Below are 18,992 nucleotides of genomic sequence, written 5' to 3'. Positions count from 1 at the left end.
GCCTTCTAGGCGATCAGACCCGACAGAAAAGATGGCGGCCGAGCGGCACTAACTGTTCTCTATAATGAGTTACCAAATTTTGTCTATTTGTTGAGTTTTCTTCTGGACAAGAAAAACGAGTCCGTGCGGAGAACCTCATCTGGGAAAGGACATTTTGACGGACAGAAAAGCTTCTTTTCTGAAGCAGTTAGCTGCTACAGCAGTTTGGTGTAGCAGCTCTGGCTTCGGCGTAGCTAACGAGTCTGTCTCGTCATTGTAAAATGGCTCCGGTGCAGATCGGCTCAGACGGGCCGCTCGTTCACGTCGGAGGTATGATTGTTTCGGGTCCACAGGCACCAGCGCTCGGTGCCCCGGGTACACCGGGGGTCCGACTCAGCATGCTTATTGAGTTTCTTCTCCAAAGGACCTACCAGGAAATCACCACACTGGCGGAACTGTGAGTAGCATTTACTGCTGCAGGCCTCAGAGCTAAGTGATGTTGACCTGGCGGGCTAACCTTCTAACTTGAGTAAACTGTGAGGATGTTCGTCTTCCAGATGCTAAAAGAAAGCCTAACAGGCTCATCAAACTGGGACCAACAGTTTTATATTTATATTCAAAGGAGCAAAAAGCTTTAACAGTAAAGACGATTAGCACAGCAGCACAGGTAACTGCTGATATGTTAAGGGCGTACATGTAAACAATACATGACTATAGGAATATAGAGCCAGGATCGGTGATTATGTTTGGAGATGAATATCTGATTGCTCCCATAGAGTTAATATATTAGTACCCTTTGACCGAAATACTATTATGAATAATGTTTTCATTGTAAAGAGCAAGGATACATAATTTGATCATTTGACAGGACATAGGTCTTGAGTTCAAGAGCTTAATAAATGATGCTTAAAGATCTTTTGTTGCTCTTCCAGGCTGCCCAGAAAAACAGACATGGAGAGGTATGTTTGTTTTCTCACATTTCATTCATTCATTCTCCTTTATCCACTCACACATTTAGTTACTGTGTCATATTTTAAAACCCATAACAAAAGACTGCTGTTCCCACCTTAGGAAAATCGAAATCGTTCAGTTCGCCAGCCGGACTAGGCAGCTGTTCGTCCGTCTCCTGGCGCTGGTGAAGTGGGCGAGCAATGCAGGAAAAGTGGAGAAGTGTGCGGTATGTTGTGTGTGTGGATTAGTTAGTACAATTATTATTAACATTCATTCTGGTCATCAGAGCACTACATTAAGTTATGCTGAACTCTCCATGGTAACAGATGATCTCCAGCTTCCTGGACCAGCAGACCATCTTGTTTGTAGACACAGCTGATAGACTGGCATCACTGGCCAGAGAGGCCCTGGTGCATGCTCGTTTGCCCAGCTTTGCCATCCCCTTTGCCATCGATGTGCTCACCACTGGGTCGTACCCGCGTCTGCCCACCTGCATAAGAGTAAGTCTTGGACTTCTTTCCCTGCATGAAATGATGGATGTAGCTAAAACTTGTTCTCTTGAAGCTTTTTGGTATGTGAGCTCAACTGTTTCTGTGTCTATTTGCTTAGGATAAGATCATTCCTCCAGACCCCATCACCAAGGCAGAGAAGCAGACCACTCTGAACCAGCTTAATCAGATTCTACGACACCGCCTTGTCACCACAGACTTGCCACCTCAGCTAGCAAATCTCACAGTCGGTAAGCAGTTTGTGTGGTGTTTTAACTGGCACCATTCTCATGTCTTAATCAGATTATTTTCATCTGTGCTGAAAAGATCTTGTGTGTGTGTTTATGTAGCTAATGGGCGCGTAAAGTTTCGTGTGGAAGGAGAGTTCGAGGCCACCTTGACCGTGATGGGGGATGACCCTGATATTCCCTGGAGGCTGCTGAAGTTAGATATTCTGGTGGAGGACAAAGAAACTGGAGGTAAAGGGACAGGGGGGCACTCACTCACTCCAACACAAACTGATTGATAATGTACTCGAGTGCTAATGGACTCAACTGGTTTGTCTTTCTGTCACATCCCCCTTCCCGCTCTATTGTAACAGATGGCCGAGCCTTGGTCCACAGTTTGCAGGTGAACTTCATCCACGAGTTGGTCCAGGCACGTCTTTGTGCTGATGAAAAGCCTCTTCAAGACATGTACAACTGCTTGCGTATCCTTTTTTTCCTTTGTATTTAACCACACACATGCACATTTACACATACAGAAAATGTGTTTGCGTGTGTATGTCCTGCCTGCATCCACTTGGCTTTTATCCCAGTCTGCTCTCAACTGCTGCAGTAGGGCGGGAGTGTGTGTCGGAGCATATAGAGTATTGACCGGTCAAGCAGATGAGTGTAGAATTCCAATGAGAAACACAGCTGCAGGAGTGAATCCTGTGTAGTCCCCCCTTCACTAAAACAGCCTTTTGTTAATGACAAGGAAAGAGCAGCACTGTTCTGACTATAGCGAGGTCACCCATCCAGGTCAGGTGCTTCAGTATTTTAACCTCCCTGAGAGATGTGGGCTTGTTAAAGTCACAGTGAAGAAAATAGTCCTTTTCTTTGTTCAGTTTTCTGCAAAATACAAGTATTATGTTGTCAACCTGAAAATCACTTGAGCGAGCATATGTGTAGATGATATCTTGTAATAGTGCCGATTTGTTCCCATGTGTCAGACAGTTGTAAGTCTTTGGTTAAGTGTAGCTTAAATGCAGAGAGAGGTAAAAAAAAACTGTTAGTGAGCAGTATTCACTTTAATCAGAGTCCTTAATCAAGCATGCGAGCTGAGCACAACTGTGCTTATCACAATGCTAATCAGTACATCTCTGCTCCGCCTTTTCCCCCCAGCATGTCAAAGAGCAGTCTGTATGAGGCACAGATACCTCTTTTACTACTGGACTGTGTGTTTTGAATTTTAATGGGAAGATGGGTACATCACTCTACCTCTACCCACCTGGCCCGGTATTTTCCCACGGTGTGTTTTCTTTAACCTCATTGTTGCCAGACTCCTTCTGTTTGTCGCTACAGCTAGAAGTGCTCCACTCTCAGACTCTGATGCTGATCAGAGAGCGCTGGGGAGACCTGGTGCAGGAGGAGAGATACGTGCCAGCGAAATACCTCACACTCTCTGTTTGGAAGTAAGAGCTTATAAGCGGCCCTCACATGCGTGAACACATGAACAGTCACACAGAGAGAGGCTCAAGCTGACTTTTTTTTTTTTACTGTTTCTCCAGTCAGCAGGTTTTGGGTAGGAAAACGGGTACAGCATCAGTACATAAGGTCACTATCAGGATCGATGAATCAGATGGATCGAAGCCATTACAAATTTCTCATGAGCCCCCTCTCCCTGTCTGTGACTCCAAATTAATGGACAGAGCAATGAAGGTGAAATTCACACAAATATCAGGATTTTCACTGTTTTACAGTACAATTACCTTCCAGTTTAGTATAACTTTTCCCCCTCTCTACTTTTTTTTTTTTTTTTTTTACATTTTAGATTGATCACCTGTCAGTGGAGAAGCTTTTGATTGACAGTGTGCATGCCCGGTCACATCAGAAGCTGCAGGAACTGAAGGCAATTCTAAAGACCAGCAATCCCAGCGACAACTGTATGCATCCACTCCTCATTTTTTATTTATTTATTTATTTTTAATCCCTTCAAACGTGTTTATTTAGCAAAGCCTTTCAAACTTCTGTTTCCTTCTATCAACTGCAGCCAGACTTAATCAGCAGGCTGCAGATAAGACTGATGAGTGTTTGTGGTCATGAGTTAAAAAAAACTTAGAGATGTTGTCGTTCACACATACTTCATTCTCCTTCTGTCAACTAGTATCTGCAACCAGTCCTTTGAGTCATTCGCAGTGAAAAGACGTACACTTAAATGTTTGTTTGTTTATTTCAGCATTCATCGAGACTGCTTTACCTACACTTGTTATTCCAATACTTGAGCCCTGCGGCCGCTCAGAGTGTCTACACATTTTCGTAGACCTGCACTCGGGCATGTTCCAGCCAATGCTGTATGGGTTAGGTAAGCTTGTGTTTGTGTTGTATTACAATAGGAACATGTATTTATTTAATGGTAATGTGGATCACATTATTAGAATGAGCCTACACCTTCAACCCTTTGTTGAAGATAAAACCCTAGGTGTGCTTTCTCTCTCTCTCTATAGATCAGTCCATATTGGATGACATTGAAAAGACCATCAACGATGATATGAAGCGCATCATCTCATGGCTTCAGCAACTGAAGTAAGTCCACATCAAACAGAGATACAAGTCAGAGCAGTATATCTTTACAGCTAACAGAACAAAGTGTTGTTAGCACACATTAAAGATGCAAATGCACAAAGGAGTCAGTAGTAGGAGATGGAGTCTGACGGCTGACTGTAGCTTGTCAGAGTTGACTAATTGCAGTCAGTAGCAACACTTGGCTCAGCTGGTGGGATGATGGGTGTTGAGATGAATTGTCTGTGTTGTGAGTCTTGCACGAGTGAACAGTGATTGGTCAGTGAGTATCAGTTTCTGCAACTCAGCTCTCATGAAGACTGACACTTTCTTTCTTTCTGGCCAGGTTCTGGTTGGGAGAGCAGCGCTGCCGGCAGTCTGTGAAACACCTTCCCACTGTGTGCACCGATGTCCTTCACCTCTCCAACTCAGCTTCTCACCCCATCGGCAGCCTGTCAAAACACAGGCTCTTCATCAAGCTCACGCGGCTACCGCAGTACTACATAGTGAGTTTTTCAGCCAGTACATTACCGACAAACGTTGAGCTCGAACAACTCTGTTACTTAGATTTTTATATCCTCCTTCCAACTCTGAATCTTTTCCTCACATCTATTTTTTTTGTTTTGTTTTTAGATAGTGGAGATGCTTGAAGTGCCTAGCACTCCCACAGCGTTGCAGTACAAGTACTCTTTCCTGTCAGTGTCTCAGCTGGAAGGAGATGATGGACCGATGTGCGCGCAGCTTCTGCAGCATTTCAAACCCAATCTAGAGCACCTTGTGCAGGACTCGACAACAGGGAGAGGGGCTCAGCCTGGGACTAAGAGAAAGGTAGCTGCACAGACTGCTTTCATCACCCACTCACACACTCATTTTCTTATGTGTGGCATGGCATTGCTAGGGAAAAACATTTGTGGTCAGTTGGACACTTAAAACTGCAATTATGTCCTTTCAGTGTGGGCTATTTATTTATTTTTTTTGTTTCTGTTATTCTGTAGATTGTTGGAGACCAAGGGGAGCCAGAGCCAAAAAAGCCTAAACGGTCTGGAGAAATGTGTGCCTTCAACAAAGAGCTGGCTCACCTAGTTGCAATGTGTGATATCAACATGCCTTTTATTGGCCTTAGAGCAGAGGTACTTCAGAGTGCTTGGATACTTTGAATCATTCCCACATGTGGTGATTAGACAAGCCCAGTTTAGTGTTTTCTGGTTGATGCTGGATCCCTTTCTCTGCCTTTTAGATGTCCAACATGGAGATTCCAAATCAGGGCGTCCAAGTGGAAGGAGATGGCAGCAGTCATGCAATACGTCTAATAAAGTAATTATAATAGAGACACATATTGACACAATTTATTTTAATTAAAGTGTTATAAACTGTAGGAAAAGTGAAAACTCCACAGTGACTCCACGGTTTATTGGGCTTTCTTTTACAGGATTCCTCCCTGTAAAGGTGTAGGAGAGGAGACCAGGAGAGCTTTAGAGCGTTCCCTACTGGACTGCACCTTCCGCCTGCAGGGCAGGAACAACAGAACCTGGGTGGCTGAACTGGTGCTGGCTAACTGTCCTCTTAACAGCACCCATAGTAAGGAGCAAGGTGCACAGCATTTACAAAGTCTTATTTATATACTTTGATTTAGTCTTGAAACAACTGTAGTATTAGTGTTTTTATGGATGTTGTGTCCAAATTAGATGGCAAAGACAGCAGCTGTAACTCCATAAAAGGCTCTAAACTGGAGCAAAAAAGAATAAAATGCGTTTAGTGTTTGAGAGCAAGGAATCTGTATTTTCTTCATATACCAGCTTCTAAACAACCCCATGTTTTTTGCTGTATTAGCCTCCACGCGACACGTGTATCTGACCTATGAGAACCCTCTGTCGGAGCCAGTGGGCGGGCGGAAAGTGGTTGAGATGTTCCTTAACGACTGGAATGCCATTAGTCAGCTCTACCAGTGTGTCCTCACCTTCTCTCGTGCACTGCCAGGTGAGTGCATGTTTTTTTCCGAAAAGTAAATCCCAGATTTGTATTGTCACATGTACACATGTTTAACGTAGCTGCACATTATGATTCCCCCCCTCTAGAGATGCCATCTCATTTGAGTACCTTCTCAGAGGTGCGGCTGTATAACTACCGTAAGCTGGTGCTGTGCTACGGCACCACCAAGGGCAGCTCTGTCACCATCCAGTGGAACTCCAGCACTCAGCGTTTCCACCTCGCCCTGGGAACTGTGGGGCCTAACTCTGGCTGCTCCAACTGCCATAATATCATCCTCCATCAGCTTCAAGAGATGTTCAACAAAAACCCACAAGTGATGCAGCTGCTACAGGTACACTGTGACCCAGTTACAAAATGTAACCACGGAATGAACACATGCACTTTTTGGAGCTGGATTAAGGGACGATTTGAAATTAAATAAAATCAAAAGGATGTGATTGGATTGCTTCAAACATTGGGTGTGGCTTAGTGAATGCAGCAGTGTCGTATTACATGCAGCACTGTGGTGCCGTTGAGTTGCAGTGCTTTACCCAGACCTTCAAAAGCTGTGCGTTTAGTCCAGGTGGAGGAGAAATACATCAGACTGAACCATATTTATTTCTTCTATCAGTCGTACCCGATTAAAATCCAAACCCACACTGCCCACTGTGACACTGCTTTGCTTATGGAATTGTATTCAAGTTAAAGATCTGTGCGATAAGCCTCCGCACTCCTGAACCATTAGGCTGTAGTACAATATCTCACACTTTATTATACTTAATTAAAAAAAATAGAACAGAAACTGAGGATCCGGAGAGTAAGGGTGGATCAGTATCTAGGATTTTAGAATAACAGCCAAAACAAAGGCATATTTACCTACCAAAAAAAGTTGCCCAGTCTTCAGCGAGGTAACTGCATGCACTGTGACTGGATGGGGCTGCTTCAAAACGTGCCTATTAGGATCCTCTAATTTATTTATTATTTTAAGATTTCTTCAGCATTAAAGTAATCCACTGCCAGTTCTCAGTACTTTGGCTGATACACCTTTAAATAAATCAGCCGTTGATTCTCCAAACTTTTTTTTCCAAATTGTAATCCTATACTGTATAAAACAGTGCCCACGTTGCTGACATGGTGTAACTGAATTTAGCAGTTAAAACTCAACCTGCCAATCAGAGAACACTTACTTTGAAAGTGACCACTCACATTACTTCCCTTCCTTCTTTGAGCGACGCCCCTCAAACTGTCAGGTGAGAGTCATTGACGAGGAGAATTCAGGTTTGAGAGCAGAGCTGCTGGTGAAAGTGAAACCTGCAGCACAAGCCAAGTAGACACTCTCGTGAGTGTAATACTTGCTTTGCGTCCTGATTTTACGTGTGAGGAACTGAATTTTGCGAGTGGCAGCGGATGAATAATTACCTGAAATTAATGTATTTGCTTTTTGTTTAAATGAAAAAATTTTTTAATTTTTACATTTTCTTTCTCTCCAGGTCCTTTCAGACACACAGGCTCCTCTGAATGCAATCAACAAGCTACCTACGGTGCCCATGTTGGGCCTCACCCAGCGCACCAACACTGCCTACCAGTGCTTCTCCATCCTGCCCCAGTCACCCACACACATCCGACTGGCGTTCCGAAACATGTACTGCATCGACATCTACTGCCGAAGCCGCGGAGTGGTTGCTATCCGAGATGGAGCCTACAGTCTCTTTGACAACACTAAGATTGTAGAGGGCTTTCATCCTGCTCCAGGATTAAAGGTATGCCAGACACACTGGCACAGTAATAATGTAACAGACAATATGCAGCAGAAGTCCTTTAAGCTTAAATTATTAGTTGAACTTCCACACAAAAAGTCATTACACTTGAAGCTGTCATTACAAGCATTGTGACCTCTTGAAAGGACACTAAATATTGGGTGCTAAATATTAAACCACTTCCTGGACCATATTAGCTTTCCTTACTGTAAAGACTAGAGAAAAGGATGCCCAGCCCAGCTCTGCTGCAGGGATACGCTAAATTATCACTGTTTTTGTCTGACTCTTGCCAAGCACACAAATAAGCCAGTTTCCCAGATGTTGAATGACTTTAAAATAGATTGAGACATTAAAATGGATCCAATTCAGTGTACAGGTACTTACTTCTTAATTTATTCTCTCTCTTCTTTCTAGACATTCCTAAACATGTTTGTAGACAGCAATCAGGATGCTCGCAGGCGATCGGTCAATGAAGATGACAACCCGCCTTCACCTGTGGGTGTAGATGTTATGGACAGTCTTATGAACCAGTTGCAGCCTCAACCACAACCACAGACTATGAGAGGTGGTCCGGGAGGGGTATATCCTCCCCTAACTTCACCGCCACCCAATTATTATGCTAACGTTACTCCCTCACCATCCATGATGCCCACCCCATCACCAGGTATTTGGACCTATCGTACACTGATTGCTTAATTGTGCCTGTGTGAATGTTGCAGTAAAGTGTTTGTGTCATATAAGCTTGTTAAGCTGCCATACAGCATTGTTTTCTCACCACACATTGTGTCATCAGCCACCCCCGCTGACTTATGCATTTGTTGCAATAGCAAATTATGCAAAAAGAATGCGATTGCACAACCATGTGTGCCCATTTTAATTTTGTGAAACCATGCGATCAGTTGTTTCTCTTGCAACATGCACACCTCGCAGCCAAAAGGGAACAAAGCATGCGTTTAGTCATGCTCCTTCCATTCCCCTCCATCTCAGCCCGCCAGCCAGAGTCTACAGCCCTTCCGCCCAGCTTTAGCTTGTGTGCACATGGAGTGAGTGTGTGTAAAGAGTACTTGTCATCTTTAGTCTGATGAGCCCTTTGATGTGTGTGCGTGTGTGTGTTGTGCGGATGTGTTCAGGGAACATCCATGCCTCTGGCTCCCCTAGTGGAGCTCTAAGGGCACCTTCTCCTTTCGGGCCAACCCCGTCCCCGTCTTCTTTGGGCATAGCCATGGGCCAGACCAGCTTTGCCAGTCCCCACGGTAAGCAGCAGGATAAATACTGGCCTGGTAGTAATTTTGTTCTGCTGGGCATGGGCTGGAGCGGGCTGGACTGAATATCTTTTCTAGGCTGCAGACATTAACAGACATATGACAAATGGTCTACACAGCACGGGCACACAGTGGTTTATTTTTCATTCATCTGATTATGTTTATTGTTGTATGAGAAGTGTTAATGTGATGGTGATGACTGACTCTCCTTTAACCTAGGTGTTTTAGACCCCAGCTCTCCATATGCCATGGTGTCTCCCACCAATAGGAACCAGTGGCCAGGTTCACCCCAGGTCTCAGGGCCTTCTCCTGGGGCAAGGATCCACGGCATGTCCCCTGGCAACCCTTCGTTGAATTCACCCATTCCTGACCCGAATTCTCCACGTGCTGGGTCCAGTAAGTACTGCCTCACATTGTCTTTGTATCCTTGTATTTAAAGACAAACACTTTGTAAAAATAGAGTTTAAATATATATATTATTTTTATTTTTATTATTTTTTTTTTTGTAACATGTGTCTCTGTCTTTGATTTAGGTTCACAAGTCATGCCTACCAGTATGCCTCCACCCCGCAAGCTACCTCAGCGCCCCTGGGCTGCCTCCATTCCTACTATCCTCACCCACAATGCCTTGCATGTGCTTCTGCTCCCTTCCCCCACTCCCTGCCATGTGCCCGGCCTGGCAGGAAGCTACCTCTGCTCACCTCTGGAGCGCTTTTTGGGTTCAGTTATTATGAGACGGCACCTACAGAGGATCATCCAGCAGGAAGCCAATGTGAGTGACAAGCAGAGCCAAAAATCAGTCTGTTGTCTTTCATTTCCTAAATGATATCCTTTCTGCACTGTGCACTGAGTTATGGAAGCACGCAGCAAGGCCATGTTAGCCAACATGAGTTTTCTCAGTTGTAATTGGATCATTTTCATTTTATAGATTAACATGAGTCTTTATGTTAAATTAACATTTTCTGTAAAGTGTTTTGGTATACCTAAGGATTGTAATAGATTAAACATCCTTAAATATAGGATGACACGTAAAAGACTAAACTGAAATATGAATTCAGTCATGTTGGCTATAAGAAGTCTGTATATGCAAATTCACCAACTGCCCGATTGGCTTTTTTGTTTTTGTTTGGGGGTTTTTTCCCCTCCCCAGTGCAGTAATCACTGTGTCATCTTTCCTCTCCTCCAGTTAACTATCGTGAACTCTAACGAGCCGGGGGTGATCATGTTTAAAACTGAAGTGCTCAAGTGCCGTGTGGCTCTCAACCCAAATAACTACCAGACGCTGCAGCTCAAAGTCACTCCAGAAAACACAGGTCCCTGGTCCCAGGAAGAACTTCAGGTGCTGGAGAGATTCTTCGAGACCCGTGTAAGTCTTCATGTTTTTATTTATTGATTTTTCCTGAACTGATCATAAAAATGGGTAAACAATCCCTTGCTATTTTGTATCCATTAAAACATAGTTTGAATATTATATGATATATGACTAGTAACAGACACCAGCATTAATCATTAATCCATCTACTGCTGTCCTCCCTTCTAGGTTGCTGGTCCTCCCTTTAAGTACAACACTCTGAATGCCTTCACTAAGCTGCTGGGTGCACCCACTAATATCCTTAGAGATTGTGTGCGCATCATGAAGCTTGAATTGGTGAGGAACTTCTTTTATATGGAGTGTTGTTGCACATTTGGACCGCCCCTTTAACCCCCACTTAATAGTCTTTGCGTTTGAAAGGTAATGCATGAATAAGCCTTTTCTTCTCCTGCAGTTCCCTGACCAGGCTGCACAGCTGAAGTGGAATGTCCAGTTCTGCCTCACCATCCCCCCCAGCGCTCCACCCATCGCTCCTCCTGGAACCATTGCCGTGGTGCTCAAATCTAAAATGCTTTTCTTTGTAAGTCACTGCAGTGCTTTACCTTTTTGAAACATGTACTTCATTTTCATTTGATGGAAAAGAGGAAAAAAAAACATGACTATGTTGAAGCCACCTCACCCTTTGTATTTGGTCTGTTTTGTCCCACAGCTGCAGCTGACCCAGCGCATCCCGGTACCCCAGGAACCAGTGAGCATTATCGTACCCATTGTGTACGACATGGCCACAGGCCTCACTCAGCAGGCTGACATCCCCAGACAGCACAGCTCCTCTGGAGCCGCAGCACTCTTGGTCTCTAATATCCTCAAGAGGTTCAATGAGCTGCATCCTGCCAGACAGGGTGAGACTCTGGCCTCCCTCAGCTGACGAGCACTGAATAATTTACTGTACCTAAACCTTTTCCAACTGAATATTCTAATTAGATGTAAAACAGCTTTGCTAACACTGACTGTATTCTTTTCCTCCCAGGCGAGTGCACCATATTTGCATCTGTTCACGACCTGATGGCCAGCCTCACCCTTCCCCCTGGCACCCGTCAGTAGAAACGATGACGTCAAACCCAGAGCGGAAATTCAACCCAAGTCCCTTTAAAGACAGAAGACGAGCCTCACCCTTAAGCTTACTCGACGCATGAGTGTAAAAGCTGTGGTCCCGAGAGGTCAAAATCCAGCTTGCGTCCCCTTTGATACAGCCACTGGACTTTGATGTGATGGATGATTTCAAAGGGGATTCAATTTTGACAGTCTTGGAGACGGTCTTTAAGATTTGCCATTCAGGTAGACCTTAAAACAAGGACGACATTGGATGCAAATGGATATAAATGTTCGTTTGTTCTTCCTCCAGGTGCACTTGTAAACAAAACTTATGTATTGAGTTTTTTTTTTTTTTTTACAGAAATATGTATATTTAAGTGTTTAAAAGAATGAGGTGAGAGATTTTTCTTTTTGCTAGACCGCTGACTTGCTTTTTTTTTTTTTTTTGGGGTAAAAACTGATATTGTTGTAGTATCAGGAGATATTTTCCTTAGCACACTATTTAACTGGCTTCTTGCCTTTACCTTGTCATTCCTCTGCAATCTAATTTCAGACGTACACTTTGGATACTGTAAAAACTGTGATAAACTTTATAAGCCAGTTGTATTTTATTAAGAACCATTTGGAGTCCTGATTAAAGGATTTGAGACATCTTTTCTGACTTTTGGTATTTTATTTAACCAAATTCTGAGTTGGTTTGTGGTTTGAGGATTTTGCACCAGAAATGGAAAAGAATCGGGTAAGTTACCAAACAAACAAAACAACAACAAAAAAACGGTGTTAAAAGAAAAACTTTGCATTATTTATTCTTTTTCCTCCATTTGGTGTTTTTTCATGGTGACAGAGAGCACGGTCTTAAAAAATCTGTCCCAAATCTCCCCAAAAGTGTCATTCCTGCTCATCACGCCATTCAGTGACCCTGAGTCACTGAGAGATCACTTCCACTGAGGGAGAAAATTCTCATTGTAGGATAAAAGTTCAATGGACCCAAACAACACCAAAAAATGACCCACAGTAAGTAAAAGAGCCACTGGATGGCCTACTTAAATATAAAAGGCCAAGGCTTTGCTTTCCATCCAATGTCTCCCAGCTGGAGCATACCCCAGCTGTCAAAGGTGGAGTACACTTAACCTGTCATAGAAAAACACCCATTCACACCATTTAACCTAACCCCGCTGTGGGAGGAAGCTGGAGTACCCAGAGAGAACCCATGTATACGGCACACAATAAGAAGAGACAGAGGATTTAAACCCCTGATGTTCTCACTGTGAGGCAGCAGGACTAACCACTGCTCCACCATGTTGCGGTTTTGTTTTCAGTCCTTTATTTTCCAAAATTATTCTGCAATCTCATTATGTTGTGAAGATTAGTTACATGTTATGGGATTTATGAACTGATTATTATCAGTTTATGGCCTGTTGGACTCCTCACGTTTTAGGAAGTGTTTTTTTTTGTTTTTTTTTACATCATTTATCACTTGCAAAAATACAATAATTATATAGATTTTTTAGTGTGCAATAACCTCTTCTGAACATTGATTGTGAATATAAATAACACAAATACTCAATCCAGGTCGTGAAAGGAGGTTTGTTTCCCAGGGGAAAAAAACGCTGTTTTCTGCCTGCATCCTCACTAAAGTGATGCTGTGCTCCTCATCCCTAAAGCATGACATCATTGTGAAAGGCTGGTCCTCTGCGCGCGTGCCGCTTGAGGGGCGTTCCCTGCCGCAAATCACGGGCTGTGACTGCGCCGCCGTTGTTGCAAAAGGGGCGCGGGCTTTTTATTGTTACCGTCGTTGCATCAACCTTTCAGCGGCTGCATGAACGAGGCTCTATTGATCAGTGCGCGGTTGCGTGGGGGCATCGTCATCTAAGAGGAAGCGGCGAATCAGGGATGAAGAAACAGTGTTTCACCTGAACGTTTGACACTCGAACGCACCACCTGCGAAAGAGACTTCCGACCAAATGCAATAAAATAAACCGACAGATCTGATCTGTTATTATCTAGTCCCACTCTAGCAAGTTGTCATCGCGTTCATTGTCTTCATATGGCTTTAATTAGCGGGACCGAATCAGGAGAATAGGAGTGATATAACACAGCCGGTCCGAGCCATGGCAGTGAGGATATCGGAGCCGCTCTGTCAGCCCTGCGGTTACCATGAAGCATTTAAAGGTAAGTCCCAGCATCACGCTTTTTAGTCGGGTTCATGCAGCGTTTTGAGGCGTTTCAAGTTCACTTCGGAGGAGTGCGCCCTGCAGGCTCCGACTCCTTACAGCCCACTGACCACTCCCCTTCAGTCCTCATCAACCATCCTTCCTTGGACCTGTAGAATAGACAGCGTGTGCGCACTGATTTATAGTCTGCAATGGTGCACCCGTGTGCTTGTGTGTGTTAAGAGATTATTTTTTCCGGCAAATGTGAGAAATGTCATGGAGTGATGTGACTGCTCTGTGGTCAGTGGAGTTACAGGTGAAGAGACCTCTGATGCCTGTCCAGCTGAGTCCTGAGCAGGTGGGCCTGGAGATGCTGTGTCTTTGTGGGCAGCTGGACCTCCTCATCAGGGCACAGATGCAGCAGGTATATGTATGTCTCCTCAACTTTGTGTTAGTTTTCATCAATTTTCAAGTGAAACTTCAGTCAGATGTTCCATCAAACATTTCATTATTCAAATGTGAATCTGGTGAGAATATGGAGGGCCAAAAGTGCCAAAATGAAATAATAAAATAAAACACACACATCATTAAACACAAAAGTAAATGTGTCATCAATTAATCTAAATGGGAAAAAATATGACTTATACATGTTGGTATGTGGTAAGGACTTGAGGAGGTCAGGGATCCCAGAATATATTTTGAAAAACATTACAAGCAGCAGTTCCCAAACTGTAAGTAAAGGTTTGTGATACTACTTTTTCTGTGTCACCAAATAAATTTTTTAGGATTTTTAGGTGAGACCACTGTGGCATAATCTTAAAAATCTGGTTGATTTGTCAAGATAGAGTCAGTTTGCAAAAGTGCTCCTATGCTGGTGACACAGAAACTGCAGTACTTTAAAACTTCACTTAATTTTCACTTCACAAGTTGTTGTTGTTGTTTTTTTTTATGTTGGTGCTCTTGGATCCCCATAGTCTACAGCAAATAAACAGTCATTTTGGATGCACAGCTAATGTTCCTACACACCTAATAAATCAGTCAATTAGCTTTGGGTGGGTAGCTGGTTAATTACTCTGTACTGTCACACACAGACCTTAGATCATTGTATTAAGAGAACAGGAAGTGCACTGGATAGGACCTAATGAGCAAATTAATGCCCATACACATATTGTGACCTAATTTGGGACGTGCACATGGATTTTTTTCCATCATCGTCATTTCTTTCCAGCAGCTTTTCTCGAGCTTAAAACTAAATAACAATGTATAATTACGATGTTTATTATGTTAATGATGATGTTTATAACACAATAAATAACACCAGGAAATAGTAATTATGGTGTAACATTGTTCAGTCTGTACTGCTTTGATGTTTAATCACTGTTACTCTGTCACAGTTCCAGGAGCAGTTAGGACAAGGGTGTAGTCCAGAGGAGTCAGACACATTCCAGGCTCAAGGTATGTGTGATGAAATCTAAGAACAAAAGATGTCTTGGATATTTTCTGATCTTCTGTATATATATATATTTTGTTTATGGCTTAAAGGATCTGAGATTCTTGACCAGATGCTGCAGTGCCTTGAACATCTACCAAAGCCTATGCCACAGTTAGAGGTATGACCTTAAACCGTTCTGTCCTAATGAAACAGTAACATTAGAAACAACTGAGCACTTCACATATTATCCGCCCCCAACCCCTAAAACAGTGAGTTGTAACTGTCAATATCAAGGATCAAGTGGTGCATGTGTTTCCTCAGGACTACCTGGACATGGTGGGACTGTCAGCAATGTTTCCTCGAGTTGAGGTGTTCCTTATTCAAGGTAGTCCTGTTGACATGCTGGAAAGGCCACCAATGGATGGTGAGAGGAACGTGTTTCCAATTCATACACACAAACACGTAACTTTTCTTGTATGTTGACAGTAACATTATTAATTTATTGTTAAATCTTTGAGCATAAGGCATCTTTAATGTGTTTGTAGACTGACAGTATATTGAGAAAAGACCATCCCCTTGTTACTTTCCTTTCCTTGTGGTCATGGTCAAGTCTCTGTGAACACGTCCTACTAGTGGTGCAACGGATCAAAAATCTCACAGTTCGGATCGGATCACGGTTTCAAGTCACAGATCGGATCAATTTTCGGATCAGCAAAAAAAGAAAAAAAAAGACAAAAATTTTACATTTACTTATTGAATTATTTTTGCCTGTTAAAAACATTCAACTCAAGACTCATTCCACGCAATTAGTTAAAAAAAAAAAAATGATACAATATAGGGCAGTATAGGGCTTTGTATCTCAATTCAGTTCAATTCAATTTTATTTATAAAGAGCCAAATCACAACAACAGTCGCCTCAAGGCGATTTATATTGTAAGGTAGACCCTACATTAACACATGCCGCTAATTATATCGCACACCGCTGTGATATAATGAGCTGTCACGGTCACGTAGCTTTCCGTTGCCCTGGACGTCCAACCATTTGTAGTAGTTAGGGCAACAGAAGATGCCTGGGACAGTTCAGCCATAACTTAAATCTTTTCCTGCTCATACATGCTTGGAACGATCTTGCCACTAAAGTGGACGTGCAACGGGATATCATTGCCCCTTGTTAAACCCCTTGTTTTGCACAACGGAATATGGCCTCAAGTCTGCAGCTAAACACCCCAATAGCTTTTGTAATAGCTTTAGCCCGGTTGGACTGGGCAGCAAAGGGCTGCTTAAATATCGCAAACTCCTCTGCTCCTCCACTTGGACCGCTAGCGCGGGCCATAACTATCGCTTGACAGACCCACCACGCGCACCATACACATACTTTTTTTTCTTCTTTTTCAAATCTTCAGATCACGTGCGTACCGAACCGTGGAGTGGGATCGGTTCGGATTACGGATCAACCGTGATCCATTGCACCACTACGTGGATGCTTCTTAACTAACAATGTCTATTAAGCAAAAAAAACAAGCATGTGAGAGTTTCTTTGTAGGACTTTTCCTTTTATTGCAGTTTTTGACTCTTAAGTTCTGCTGCCTTGATACTTCTGTTGCAGAATACTACTTCCACATTGCCAAACTGAACCAGCTCCTTGTGCTGAGTCAACAGCTAGAAGAGGATATCAGGCACCTTGGAAGTCATAAGTACATTGCCCACCAGCTCTCAGTTATATATGTAAGAGTGATGAACTATAACCATCCTCTGTTTAGCTGTGCCTTTTGCAAAATGTGTGCATTTTGTTTCATTCCACAAAAAATTGCTTTGTGCTATTTAATGTCTCTGTTTTACAGCAAGTCCTCAGCTCTTTCAGGGGAATTCAGGTCTTCTCAGAAATAAAGAAGGATATTGAGGCCAACTTCAAACAGATGAAACAGTCTCTGGTGGTAGAGGAAGGCTCAAGGCATGAGCCTCAGCTGGCTGTTCATTATATCAACTGGTGGGTTTACATTGAAATAATTAGCTGTGAATGAGGTGATGATTAATTCAGCAAGAATCTGATGGCAAACATGTTCTGTTCTCTGTGCAGGATATTAGAAATAACTCAAAGCTTAACATCGATGGTGCTGTTACTGCCAGACGAGCTGACAGATGATGTTCACCAGGCCGTGACCTTCGTGTCTCAGTTCCTGTCCTGACTCACGCTGAGGAACGCCTCTGTATTTATGAATCCTTCTCCAGGGCTCTCCCGCTTCAAAAGCAACTGATTATGTTACGACCATTAAAAGGTGCTACACAATACGATTCTACAGAATAATAGTGGGGTTGAATAGCCCACCTGTTTAGAACCACATAGGTTTTTTGTACATCGTCTTTTGGAGTGCGGCCCTTGTTAGTCCCTGTGCTGAATCGGTTGGTTGGAGCTGAATGTAAGCTTATTGAATCCCATCTTGCACTAATGTTACATTTTTTAAACCTAAAGCAGAATAATAAAACTGAATGCAATGAACGCAAGTTGTATGACATGTTTGCTCTTTGTGGCTGATAAACTCATTGATGAATGAGTGTCAGAGTCAAAAAACAGCTATAAAGGGACACCAGGTAACATAAAATCACAAATTGATACAATTTGACACAAAATAACCACAAAGTCACACCACACAACCACACATCTACAGTGACTACAAAGTAGCGTTAGACTACACATGCAAAATGACCCTAAAGTAACAAAAATTCCTGAAAAAAAGGCAAAGGTAACAAAAATAGCATGAGACGCTACCTTGAACTCATGGGCCAGATACCAGGACATGGGCCATCACATAATATGTCCTATTAGGAGACCATCTCTCCTGGTATGAGGAGAGATAGGCGGGCAGTAGAGGGGCATCACCACTCTCTTCATACATGGGAGCAAGTTCCCACAGAGCACATGGTGGTGAATGTTACATTGCTTACATCATCCAGCATAACAGATTTGGCAGTGGGTCATTCAATATCTGGGACCACATGCTCTCCATGTATTCACCAACACCAAAATATGTAAAAACTTCACGGATGATGAAGACACAGATGTCAGTGACAGGTCCTTGCGTTCCCCAGACTTGAATCCAATTGAGAACCTCTGATATGTTATGTGTCAGTGCATCCAATGCTGCCAACAGACAGTCCAGGAGCTCACTGATGCCCTGAAGGTCTGTGAGGTCCACGAGAACAATATCGTCTGTCTCAGTAGAAGCATGCCCAGACATTGTTGAGAGTGTATGCAGACATGTGGAGGCCACACACACACACACACACACACACACACACACACACACACACACACACACACACACACACACACACACACACTGAGCTACATTATGATTCACGTTGGATGAGCGTGTGATTTCAGTTTTTATTAACAGCATGAAAATGAAAAAGACGGAAAAACCTTCAAAACCCTCATTTCACTTCAGTCATTGGTGCGCCCTGAGGATTGTTATTGTTTTGAATATCAGGCCACATAACCCCAACTAATTAGGTAAATTGGCAACAGGAAAGTAACATGAGCTGCTGTAAAAAGAGCATGACTCCATTAAAAGAGGTCCCGAACTAGCGAGCAGATGAAATCCTATCTCAAGCAAGAGTGGGAGGACATTTGGCTTTCAAAACCACAGCATCTGCTCTCTCGAGTACCCAAACACAAAGTGTTGCTGTATGAAAAGCTTTAAAAACAAAAACAAAAAACCAGCATCAAACAATAACATAAAACTATCTTTAGTTACATGCAGGCTTTAAATTATTGCATTTTGCTTTTGAGTTACATTTTACACAATGTCAGAACTTCAAGTTCAAAAACAAGTGAA

The 18,992-nt window shown here is 43.0% G+C and overlaps 2 protein-coding genes across 4 annotated transcripts; both read left to right on the top strand.

Annotated features, from left to right (window-relative positions):
• med14 (mediator complex subunit 14) lies at positions 1-11,927 on the top strand. 3 transcript variants are annotated; one of them, XM_080902801.1, is made up of 29 exons: positions 1-436; positions 912-938; positions 1,051-1,156; positions 1,257-1,430; positions 1,540-1,669; positions 1,769-1,897; positions 2,020-2,127; positions 2,961-3,093; positions 3,190-3,340; positions 3,453-3,564; positions 3,858-3,983; positions 4,126-4,204; positions 4,527-4,686; positions 4,814-5,008; positions 5,176-5,310; positions 5,418-5,494; positions 5,610-5,770; positions 6,011-6,157; positions 6,256-6,500; positions 7,639-7,908; positions 8,320-8,569; positions 9,036-9,158; positions 9,387-9,563; positions 9,701-9,939; positions 10,354-10,533; positions 10,708-10,815; positions 10,934-11,059; positions 11,189-11,378; positions 11,507-11,927. In XM_080902801.1, the coding sequence occupies exons 1-29, from the start codon at positions 261-263 to the stop codon at positions 11,578-11,580; spliced, it is 4,308 nt and encodes a 1,435-aa protein (XP_080758927.1). In that variant the 5' UTR covers positions 1-260; the 3' UTR covers positions 11,581-11,927. The 3 variants fall into 3 exon arrangements, with proteins under 3 accessions (XP_080758927.1, XP_080758926.1, XP_080758925.1); XM_080902800.1 differs by lacking the exon at positions 9,036-9,158 and having other exon boundaries at positions 5,610-5,758; XM_080902799.1 differs by lacking the exon at positions 9,036-9,158.
• A 1,397-nt stretch (positions 11,928-13,324) lies between these two features.
• On the top strand, positions 13,325-17,650 carry LOC308410267 (uncharacterized protein). The gene is made up of 8 exons (XM_080903508.1): positions 13,325-13,743; positions 14,030-14,148; positions 15,119-15,179; positions 15,267-15,334; positions 15,478-15,580; positions 16,763-16,881; positions 16,998-17,143; positions 17,234-17,650. The coding sequence occupies exons 1-8, from the start codon at positions 13,683-13,685 to the stop codon at positions 17,340-17,342; spliced, it is 786 nt and encodes a 261-aa protein (XP_080759634.1). The 5' UTR covers positions 13,325-13,682; the 3' UTR covers positions 17,343-17,650.
• Positions 17,651-18,992: the final 1,342 nt, after the last annotated feature.

Source organism: Rhamphochromis sp. 'chilingali', assembly GCF_963969265.1.
Source record: "Rhamphochromis sp. 'chilingali' genome assembly, chromosome: 14".
Lineage (NCBI taxonomy): Eukaryota > Metazoa > Chordata > Actinopteri > Cichliformes > Cichlidae > Rhamphochromis > Rhamphochromis sp. 'chilingali'.
Note: the sequence above shows the minus strand (reverse complement) of the source record. Positions and strands in the feature narration are given on the sequence as shown.

Excerpts from the sequence above, each read along its gene's own strand:
- med14 (XM_080902801.1), top strand. The coding sequence starts at position 261 with ATGGCTCCGGTGCAGATCGGCTCAGACGGGCCGCTCGTTCACGTCGGA. Across the intron at positions 1,431-1,539 it reads GTCTGCCCACCTGCATAAGA|GATAAGATCATTCCTCCAGA; the intron begins GTAAGTCTTGGA and ends CTATTTGCTTAG. Across the intron at positions 11,060-11,188 it reads AATCTAAAATGCTTTTCTTT|CTGCAGCTGACCCAGCGCAT; the intron begins GTAAGTCACTGC and ends TTTGTCCCACAG.
- LOC308410267 (XM_080903508.1), top strand. The coding sequence starts at position 13,683 with ATGGCAGTGAGGATATCGGAGCCGCTCTGTCAGCCCTGCGGTTACCAT. Across the intron at positions 13,744-14,029 it reads TTACCATGAAGCATTTAAAG|TGGAGTTACAGGTGAAGAGA; the intron begins GTAAGTCCCAGC and ends CTCTGTGGTCAG. Across the intron at positions 14,149-15,118 it reads TCAGGGCACAGATGCAGCAG|TTCCAGGAGCAGTTAGGACA; the intron begins GTATATGTATGT and ends ACTCTGTCACAG.